This window comes from Acanthochromis polyacanthus, chromosome 1 (genome assembly GCF_021347895.1).
Source record: "Acanthochromis polyacanthus isolate Apoly-LR-REF ecotype Palm Island chromosome 1, KAUST_Apoly_ChrSc, whole genome shotgun sequence".
Lineage (NCBI taxonomy): Eukaryota > Metazoa > Chordata > Actinopteri > Pomacentridae > Acanthochromis > Acanthochromis polyacanthus.
Window position 1 is genome coordinate 23,083,088 of NC_067113.1, and position 11,505 is coordinate 23,094,592.

General features: G+C 40.8%; 1 protein-coding gene across 1 annotated transcript; it reads left to right on the forward strand.

Annotated features, from left to right (window-relative positions):
* The first annotated feature begins 1,651 nt into the window (after positions 1–1,651).
* On the forward strand, positions 1,652–4,614 carry LOC127533162 (B2 bradykinin receptor-like). The gene is given in 3 exon segments (XM_051945610.1): positions 1,652–1,667; positions 3,697–4,292; positions 4,294–4,614. Coding segments are annotated over 3 exon segments (933 nt in total).
* Positions 4,615–11,505: the final 6,891 nt, after the last annotated feature.

Consider the following 11,505-nt stretch of genomic DNA (forward strand, 5'->3'; position numbering starts at 1 on the left):
AGGGGTAAGAAGAGAGAGTCGGTAAGAGAGAGGGTCGGTAAGAGAGGGTAAAATGTGGGCTACGGCTGACTTTATCTGTGGGTCCAGCTAAGGGGAGGACCTGGGCGGAGAGAGAGAACTTTTAGGCGCGAGTCTGGTGGAATTTGGAATCTCTTTGTTCTCACAAAGTAGAGAAGAAAGAGGAGTCCAGAATGGATTAAAATATGATATTAAACGCGCAAAACACGATCTGTCTATCCCACCATATTCAGTTGTGTGAAAGTGAAATGTGTAGATTAATACATATGTTCATATCATGTGAATCATTTCATTCATAACTATATGTTTATGTTTATGACATTAAAAATATGTATCACAGTGAGAATATAACAACAAGTCAGAGATTTGGTAACAGGTAAATACAATGGTCATCATTCAACCTAAATGGAGAGGAAATTCAGAGATTAATAAGGGAATTCAGTCCAAAATCCTGTGGGAGAGGTCAATTAACCAGGCATTTTGATATCTAGGCTTCTGTCAAAGATATAAATATCATTTTTGGATATGATGTACAACATAATCTCACTATAACTTTGGTAATCAGGAAAGAACAAAATAAATCTCAGAAATATGAACTTTGAAGTAATTAGTCTCTTCAGTTAAAGAGTGTGTCTCTCTCTGTTCCAGCCTTCAGCCATAAAGTTTTACGACTTATCTGATCTGTGGAAGGCAGAGACGTCTCCGGCTGAGGGTCTCCTAAAGCTGAAAAGGGATTTTAGCATGAAAGTTCATTAAACAAACATCCAAAGCATATAATTGAAAGTCATTGTCTTTTAAAAAGAAGAAGTTATTCCAGGGGTTTAAATGTTCACAGGAGCTCCATCCTTCTGTGAATGAAAACCTACAGAAATACAAATGTCTCAATCCTCCTATAGAGATGGGTGTTGGTCAGTGCTGGAGAGAGGGACAGCTTATCTGAGTTTTGATCAGCTCAGGAATTCCAGGGCCTTTGCAGTCTTGCTACACCTTGAGTGTGATTTCTTTCAGGAGTTGCATTTCAGGATCCTCTGCTGTTGCTTCCTTGAACTGCTGCAGTTTTCCTTCTGAAATGGGTAGCTGAGGTATAATCATGTTTACCTCTAGTTCTTTCTCTAGCAGATCTTCCTTCTGCTCTTTGAGGAATGCACGGCTTAAGGTGTCTGCAATATGCAGTTCTTTACCTGGGCGATATGTAACAGTGAGGCTGTATCTTTGCAGTCTAAGCAGCATTCTTTGTAGCCTCACAGGAGCTTGGTGTAAAGGTTTTTTAAATATGCTTTCAAGTGGTTTGTGGTCGCTCTCAACATGAATGTTTTTTCCATAAACATATTGGTGGAATTTCTCACAGCCATAGACAATAGCAAGTAACTCTTTTTCTATTTGCGCGTACCTGCGCTGACAGTCAGTGAGAGCCCTTGACCCATAAGCTACAGGTTGTCCATCCTGCAGAATAACTGCACCGATCCCTTCAGAGCTGGCATCTACTGACAGCGTGATTGGTTTGTTCACATCATAAAACTTCAACGTTGGAGCATTAGTGACCAGCTGTTTAAGATGCTCAAAACTTTCCTTTTGTGCTTCCTCCCAGTGCCACTCTATGTCACCTTCAAGCAGCTTTCTTAAAGGAGCACTGATGTCAGACAAGTTTGGTATGAACTTGGCAAGATACTGGATCATGCCCATGAACCTCTGCAGTTCCTGCTTGTTCTCTGGCGACGGTAGCTGTGTCACTGCTCTCACCTTTTCCTCATCTGGTCTCAGTCCACTGCTGCTGAGTTTGTGTCCAATGTAGTTTATTTCCTTTGTCCTTATAACGCACTTGGACTTGTTGAGTTTCAGGTTGTATTTCCTGGCTCTCTCCAAAAGCTTCTCCAGTCTGTGGTCGTGCTCCTCCACAGAGTCTCCCCACACTAGCAAGTCATCAATAATATTTACCACACCTTCTAGTCCTTCAATCATCTGTGCAACAGCCCTTTGGAATACCTCAGGTGCAGATGAAATTCCAAATGGCAACCGTAGGAATCTGTATCTTCCTATTGGGGTGTTAAATGTACATAGCTTTGAGCTATCTTCATCAAGTTTTATCTGCCAGAAGCCCTGATTTGCATCTAGTACTGAGAAGTATTTCGCATTTGGCATGCGGGACACTACCTCTTCAACAGTCAGCAACGGATAATGCTCCCGTTTTATAGCCTGATTTAAATCCTTCGGGTCCATACAGATACGGATTTTCTTGGGCGTGACCACAGTTACCATACTATTGACCCACTCGGTCGGTTCAGTCTGCTTGGCTATCACTCCTAGCTTTTCCATGCGCTGCAGTTCCTCAACTACTCTTTCTCTGAGTGCTACTGGGACTCTTCTGGGTGCATGCACAATGGGTGTAACTGTGTGGTCAATCTGTATGTGGTGCTGACCAGGTAAACATCCTAGTCCATCAAAGAGATCATCATAGTCTTTTAGAATGTCATTTTCCTTTCCAACATCATGCATTCTCTTAACTAAGCCTAGCTTTACACACGTGGCTCCTCCCAGTATTGCTGGGACATCTTGTTGCGACCCAAGATATTATAAGCACCATAAATTTACTTGAGAAAAACTTTGTTTTAGTGCTGTCATTGTAAAATTAACCTGAAATATCATTGCTCATGACTTGAGACTACCAAATAATGGTCAGAAGTTTGGATGCAAAATGGTGTGGCTTAATACTTTTATTAATATTATGACCATTAGTGGAAGACTGTTTGGTCTGTTTAATCTGTGTGAACTTTATATAACATGCAGCATGACAACGTTGGCAATTACTAACACATTAAATGAATTTCATCTGTTATCAGTCACTGTCAAACAAACTACACTTAGTTATGTTACTTGGATCACTTTTTTTGTTTTTTATTACACCATAAAGGGTTTTATGGAAACATCAGTCTCTTTGATTACACTTTTTTTTTATTGCTTGTAAAAGCAATTTAAAAAAATCTAAGTCAAGTTTATTTTCCAAAGTAGATATCTCCATTTTGTTATACTTGCACAAATCATGTTTAGTTTTCAGTTTTTACCTCCCTCACAAAAAGATAATTTAACAAACTCCACCCAAAATACAAAAACAAACTTTATTAAATTAGTGTTTTCATTTTGAAGAATAATGTCACAAAACAGTCAGTGGAATGAAATGATTGTTAATGTTCCAACATCAATATTTAAAATCATAATGTTAAATAATCAGGTAAAATGCTGAAAATTGCAACAACAGAATCCCAGTGTGTTGAACCCCAGTCATTGTATTTAAACAGCTACCAAGACAAGCTACTTGTAAAGCAAATATGAGTTTAAAATTTGCTACAGGTTTTTTGTTGTTGTTGTTCTCAGGAAGCACTTCAGAAACCAACTGGAAAAGTGACATTCTGCAATATGTTATTAAATATTTCACAGTAGATTCCATTTAATTCACACTCAGCTATGCTCAGTGTTTCTTAGTATCCAGTGTAACTCAGAATTCTGTATTTCTGTATTGTCATCATTAAGTTTATTATAGTTTATATTATAGTTTATATTATAATGTTTTTTTTTCTGGTTTGCTTCTTTTGTCTATCAACAGCGGCACTGCAAACTTCAGCCGTCAAGCTGTGGATGAAACTGAAAACGACACAGATGACACTTGGTGCCTTTACGATCCAGCTGACTGGATCTTCACTGGGATTCCAGTGTACATCCTGATCATCAGTGTGCTGGGAATCCTCTTGAATGTGTTTGTGTTGGTGGTTTTCTGGCTCCATAAGAAGGCCTGTACCGTGGCTGAGATCTACCTGAGCAACCTGGCTGCTGCAGACCTCTTTCTGATGTCTCCTTTTCCCGTCCTTGCTGTGATTGCAGGGACAAAATATGACTTGCACCTTAGTGAAACTGTATGTAAGCTAGTCCCCTTCTCCGTCAACATTAATGTCTACTGCAGCATCATCATCCTTGCTCTGGTGAGCACTGACAGATATTTGGCACTGGTTCACCCACTGACCGATGGAAGAATGCGGAGGCCTTTTTATGCCAAAGTGGCATGTGTGCTGGTGTGGGGTGTATGCTTTCTCTTGAATGTTCCCACAGCCATGTACAGGAAAGCTGTGGATGACCCTGAGAGAAACTTCACCACATGTAATTTAAATTTTCCAAGTCCTTCTATGTATGTAGTCTTTCAAGGGATCCGTGTATTCATCTTCTTCATCCCCACTTTTATTATATCTTTCTGCACCCTCAAAATTATTCAATTGGGACGTTGGGAATGGGACGTTGAAGAAGGAGTTAAATGCTCAGAAAAAGGAGCAGAAGGCCACCACTCTGGTCCTGGTGGTCCTCTTGGCGTTCCTCATATGCTGGGTGCCAACTTATGTGGTTAGCATACTATACCTGCTCAGTGGAGTTAACATTGTGAATGGGTGCCACTTTTTCAATAATCTTAAAAAGTGCCAAGTCACCTTCACCAGTTTAGCCTTATCCAACAGTGTTCTCAACCCCATTCTCTACGTCATTGTAGGCACAAACTTCCAGACAAAAGTTAAGGAATTATTCATGCAGATGAGCACAAACCTGTCAAGCCGTCCTTAAGCTGAAGATGCTGCAAACAGATCTATGATGCAGTTTAATGGCTTTATGGAGTTTCACAACATGATCCTGAACCCATATGTTTTCATGACAACACAAAGTCAGGAGTAAGTAACTTACAGCGACTGTATTGTGGTAATTTCCTTTTATCTCAATCAAATAACATGAAAGATCACAGTTAATTATAGTGAGGTTTTGTTCTGATGGGTTTTTGTCAGTTTCTGCCAATCCATTGTGATCTGCCAATTTCCCTACCTTGCAATGCCTTTGGCTCCCTGGAAGATTTTTGGAAATAAATACCTTAAGGTATTCATGGAAAGGTCTCCAACTTCGTGCTTTATCTGTGTTCAGCCAAAGGAGCCTCTCATCTGTGCTTTATTTTAATAAACATGTGGAGAAATTATTGCTTTCTGTGAATCTGTTATTAGATTATTTTCTTTTGAACTGTCAAAGGTGCCCCAGAAACCCACCTCACCATTCTTGTGTGACAATAACAATAATTTTCTAATGATATATTCTCATGAGTGTGTTTTTTCTGCGCCGTGTGTCCTATGTATTTCACCGATCCACTATGTAAATGGCTGTTGCTAGAGGTACAGACCCGTACCCGTAGCCTGTGGACTACGGATACGGCACTTTCCATTTGCCAATCAGATACGCGAGATCTGGTCACGTGACTCCCGGTAGACGCTAGCTGTACGGACCCGTAGCATCGGTACTACAGGTACGGACCCTAAACCTGACCCTAACACTAACCCTAACCTTAACCTTTGCTTACCTTTCAACAGTTTGCAGTGGTTAGCAGCTTCTTGACTCGCGAGACTCGCGTATGGGTCCGTATCTGTCTGGCAAATGGAAAGTGCCGTACCCGTAGCCTGTGGGCTACGGATACGGACCCGTATCCGTAGACACTACCTATGTAAATAGGACTGTGCCTTACCACTGACAGGATTGGTCAGCACGTTGACGGATCGGCGCCGGATTGGCTCGGTCTGCTTGGAGGGCGGCCATAAAAGCGGAAGATGACTTCGGGGGTCAGAGAGAGGAGCAGGACCAGATGGGCGAGTCATCCCATAGATATACATAGAAAGGCTAGATGGCTTACAGACGCTGTGAGCCAATGAGGGCTGACGTCGCTACGTGGCGGCCATCTTACCTAGGGGCTGCTGGCTCACTGATAACATTAATGCCTATGGAGCATGTACTATTTAATTAACCAGATGTGACAGGAGGATGTTTTCCTCCTGGCCACTGTGAGGCACTGTGCCAGCAGTGTGGGTACCTTAATTGCTGGGCGGTACCATGCGCTGTTTATATTCAGGTGCGCAGCAGTGGAGTTGACTGTCTTCCACTCTGGTTGCTGTCGTGGTGGCTGTGGTTTGGCCTGGCGGTGTTCTGGTTGTAGCCACATTCTTTGTGTCCAGCTGCTGTAATTGCTGTCAAGGTGCGCCGTCTTCAATGTGAATGCTCTGGTCCTTTTTTGTTGCATGTATTTACTTGCAGTGATTAAAATCACCGCTCCTTTTAGTGTGGCTGTTTGCTGGCCTGGGGAAGACGATCAGCTGGAGCCCTGCAGTGTGTGTGTGATTGTTGGTCGGCTCCAGGTGTGTGGCCAAGACGTGGATGGGCTGTATTTCCAGGGTTTATATCCTCGGCTCACTGGGTATGTGAATTTTGGCCATTTAAATTGGTTGACTCTTAGGTCTATCTATTTAATTATAGATTTTTATCTTTACTTTTTCGCTGTCCAGCGTCCAGTCATCACCATGTGGACCCGTGCTGCTGTTTTGGTTTGCTTCGGTTTTCTTTGGTTTTGGTATTGTTTTGGTTGTTTTATTTTCAGCTGCCAACCTAGAGCCGAGTACAATGTTGGCCCAACACTGAGTGCAGCCTGGGCCTGTTTGGTGCAGAGGCCGTGTCACCTGTTTGGACTTTGGATGGCTGAGGCCTGGTGACACAGGCTCTTGCAAATCGTTCAACGGATTTGGGTTTTTACTGACTGTAGACATTGTTTAATCATTTCTTTTGCTAGTTTGGTTTATTTCCTTGTATTAGTTGGTTAATTGTTTGTTTCTTGCTGTTTGCTTTTGAGTGCATTTTGTTTCATGTTTTGGATTTAATTCATTGTTCTGTTTCCTTTTCTCCACACCAGTTATGGTTAGTTTGGGCATGTTTTTTTTTTTTGTCTTCTGTTGCAGGTGCTGTGGCTTACTGCGGCAGTTATTCAATTGTGGTGGTATTTTCTTCACGGTCCCGTTCTTTTGTTTGATTTTTGCGTGTGTATGGTTTGCAGTGTCATGGGTGATTGCTTTGAGGATTCTTCGCCCCTTTTGGTTGTCCTGCCGCAGGGTAAGCCTCAGCCCAGGTTTTAATTCTTTGTTGCCCAGTCTTCCTTTTAGTTGGTGTATGTTAACTGGTGTGGATTTTTTTTTTTTGATTTGTTAAACATTGTTAAATTGGACATGTCTCGCCCCTTCTGTGTAACGGAACTCGTGTTGGCCTAGTGACTGTCGAAACCGTAGTTGGTCTGATTAAGTACAAAGATCCCTTCTAATCTCGCCACACATAGCTTGCTCAATTTTCAACCGATTTTTAAACGGTTTGATTTGTTATAAACGCCAGAGATGTAGTTATGTTATTGCATGTTTACGGATAATTATAACCATGGACTTTCATATTAAATTAAAAAAGTAGATGGAGCATTACCTGCCATAGCTGCAAACATACACACAGTGAAATTAAATCGTCAGTGTTTATGTTAAACATTTAATAGTTTGATATTTTATATTTCTAATTAATAAATATATTAAATATAAAGGGGTAAGTTGACCCACATGATATTTTAAACTTAAACTGAACAAATAATGTATGTACATTATATGAATTGTGATTCATATTGGTTCAATTTACCCCAAGGCTTTTGGTTCATCTTGCCCCATGGCCATCGTTTTGATAAAACCTAATTAATTTAATGATTCAGAATGACCTTTTGCTAAATGATTCACATAGTTCTATACATTGAATATCACTGACATGCATAATGTATAAATTTAGACCTGGGTCCATTTGCTTTAGCATAAAAATAATTATGCCACAAAAGTCAAAGAATTCCACAGCCAGTTGGAAATGATGTTTGTGTTCTTATTTTAGGGTCTCGTGACAACTCGTGTATAGTTTTAAATATCAGGGGGATGGTTCGTTCATCTTACTTGTTCTCTCCTACATATATTTTATTATCCATTCTCTATAAACCGCTTTATCCTCACTAGGGTCACAGAGGGTGCTGGAGTCTATCCCAGCTGACTCGGGTGAAGGCAGGGGACACCCTGGACAGGTCACCAGTCTGTCACAGGGCTTTTATTTTATTATACATTTTTAAATTAACACATTCAGTAACATGACATCAAGGTTTCTTTTATTAACAGGTGCGCACAATTACAAAACAATTCAAGATTCACTCCAAATAAACAGTCACTCTAATCTATGCAACATTGCCTCCTCTTCTCTGCGTTTTGGGGAAACCTTAAAGCTGCTGTCCGGAGTATCTGTTTGTTTTCAATCTATGTATCATTTTTTATCAAAGCTTAAATGTGTTAGTCTAGTTCGATACTATAATATAAAGTTAGTATAACGTGATATGAAAATTTATTCCTGAGCTCCGCCTTCCTCTCATAGACCCCCATGTTATTCCAAAAAGCGCCGGTCGCTGCCGACCAATCAAGTTCGAGCTTCAGCTTTGTCATGCTGTCAATCAACGGTTACGCGCACAGCAAGCAAGCCCATGCAGAGGTGGGCGAGCTATGCACTACGCAACCGCGCGCACATTTGTTTTGCTTGTGGAGGAGAGAGCATCAGGGCTCAGCAACTTCCAGAAAAGTTACCAATCCCACGGCTTGTCAGGCCAAGAGACTGCAGGACGTTTTTTGGCTCGGGGTGCTCGCGTCGCTCCCCGACCACAGCCTCCATAGCCCGGCTGACGCCTTCGTTTAGATGCCGTGGTCGGGGTGCTCGCCTCGCTCCCCGACCACGGCCCTCCATAGCCCGCCTGACGGCTTCGTTTAGATGCCCGACCTCTGGAGGAAGATGTTGGGGCGTCTGGGACATACTCTTCGTCAGAGGAGTCATGCAATTCTGAACTCTAGATAGAAATAAATAAACAATGTAACACATATACACGCGTAAATGCACTAAGTTTGATAAACAACGTCATCGAGAGGGATACACGAGTGTAATCACATATTGAAACTTTACTAGTTCGTCCTAGCAGATTCATGTTATTTTGGTATTAGGACAAGTTAGACTCAATACAGCATTCTAACGTAATTCCTTTATTATTTACTAAATGTAGAAGAGGGGAAAACAGCAAAACAGGCGAGATGCTGCAGCACTCCGGGCACTTCTCTCATGTACTGCGCGCGTGCACAAATAAAGGGGCGAAATCAGAGGGAGGGAGGGACCAACAGTGTTTTAGGAGACACTGCGATTCAAACTCCGGACAGCAGCTTTAAAAACATGAGAAGATACCCAAGATATATGAATTACTGACAACATTTTACACCCTTCTTACCTTTAACATTAATGGTAAGGACAAAAATACTGAGCTAAATTATATTGTTGGGGTAATTAATGTAGCCTATGCTTGAATGCCATTATGAAAACCTAAATAACAGTAATATGTTAAAAGAAATGTGAAAAAGAAATATGCAATGATTATTATGTAAACAAATGGTAGAAACATTTCTAAAACGTCAGGGTCAAAATAACTTGTATTATACAAGTACAAATCCACTAAGTTAGAAACAATTATCCTAAATACATCCCTCAAGTCATTTCTTACGAGTGAAAGCTGATTCCACGGTCTCTTGTTTTAAAGGAACGTTCATTTGAGCATCCATATGCTGCACAAAAGTGTGGCATCTTGCACTGTAGGGGGGTATTTTTGCAAACACAAAGCCAGCCAGTTACTGTATCACAATGAATCTAAATCTAGGATATATTTCACTAATGAAACAGCTTGGGAATCATGTTAAAATGAAGGAGTAATTATGCCTTTCCCACCTGTATGGAATTAAGTCCAGGTTACGTTGTAATAGTCCAAGTGGCTCACGTCTCATTCACAACCTCTTGTTTGCAAGTTCAGTGTATTTTTGTGTGTGTAGTCGCTCACCTTCCATCCATTACTATAGAGCGCTCCGGAACAGTCTCCTTAGGTAAGATGGCCGACCGGTGACGACGCCGGCGAAAGTCCCATCAGCCATCTAGCCTTTCTATGTATATCTATGAGTCATCCTGCGCAGTCCCAACCGGCACGCAGCGCAGTCCATCCTGTCATTTGTTATTTGTTTAAGAGAGAAGAGAGATCGAGCTGCTACTTTTTGTTTCATTCGTACCTCCTCTTGTTTTCGGGAATTTTAGCGTGGTTTTGTTTAAGTGATTTTTGGCTCAAGCTCATCCGTACTTTTAGTTTGTTTAACACAACCTTTGTTTTATATTCGTTTACTGGAAATAAATTATTAATTTCGAGAGAATAAGCTGTGGTATGTGCTGCTTAAGGCCCCAACAGGATGACAGCTTCATGTTGCCTTCAGTGTCCCCGAGGCTGGGCGTAACACTGTTGAACTATCAGTGAGGAAATTGTGTGGGTGGGGTTGCAAGTTGTTGTAGATCTCTTGTCTCCATTTACCATTAGACTGTTCGACATCGAAAGTGATTACTACTAAAACCACCACAGATTAAGACTGATGAGTGGCTGTTTTTAGTACATTCCTATGTTTCATAAAATGCCCAGGTCCCCTCGTCACTGACCTTTCCTAAAATTATGACATAGAAAATAATGTTAGTACAGCATGTGAGATGACAAAATTGCATCAAGTCAGAACTCATAATAACCTACAGTGTAAACATGAAGAAGCATGTTCAACTTAAAAAAAAATTGGAATGTGACTGCCTCAAAATCTTGAGTGAGGCAAGCTGAGAAGCTTCAAATGTTTGCACATCCATCTGTATTTCTTAGAAAAAAAAATGTTGGGATTGACAGAAGTGAAGCTGACGAACGACTCCCAACAACTTTATACTTTAGGTTCTGTTAGCAAGCTTTTTAAAAAAATATACAAACAACAAGACATGTCAAATTGTACTAACCTGAAACCTAGTTGAGAAAGCACAAAATGATTAAGAAAATCAACTAAGATTTTTCACTTAAAACAGCCTTTTGTCTTGTTGTGGGCAGAGGTTAAACTTCAGTAAACTTAAATAATTATTCATTTTCAACTGGGTGAAATTTGTTTCACTCCGAAGAAATTCTGTCTTGTCATTCATCCGTTGTCACAGTGTAATAAAGTCCTACCATCGCTAAAATTATTTCAAAAATAATATAAACACCAGGTACTACAAATGTCCACCTCACTGCCCAGCAATATAATGTCACAACAAACTGTTTAAATCTGTTGATTTAAGTATATTCCTAGAGAGTGAAGTACTGTTGCTGATGAAAGTGACAATAAATAAAAATAGAAACATTCTCACAACCTCCTGAGGGCTGAAACATCCACATCAGTGGTCGACTTGATGATAAAGCAATCTCTGGGAAAATATTATAAAAAGAAGGACTCGTGAAGTCAATCTCTGAAAACTGCAACCCAAGATACACAGTTCTGCTCAAAAAAGGAAGAAACAGGAAGGACAGAATGAAAAGGGGGAGGAGGTGGCAATAGAAGGAATGAGTCAAAGACACTGGCTGAGCGAGCAGATCAGAGACAGACTGAGCGCAGCAGCAGAAGGAACTGGAAGAGTGCTGCTGGGAATTTAACATTTTCTGTTTTCACCAGAAGTCATGACTCTTTTGCCAACAAGGTATGCATAAGCTCGATGTGATTTATGCATTTTCTATTACTT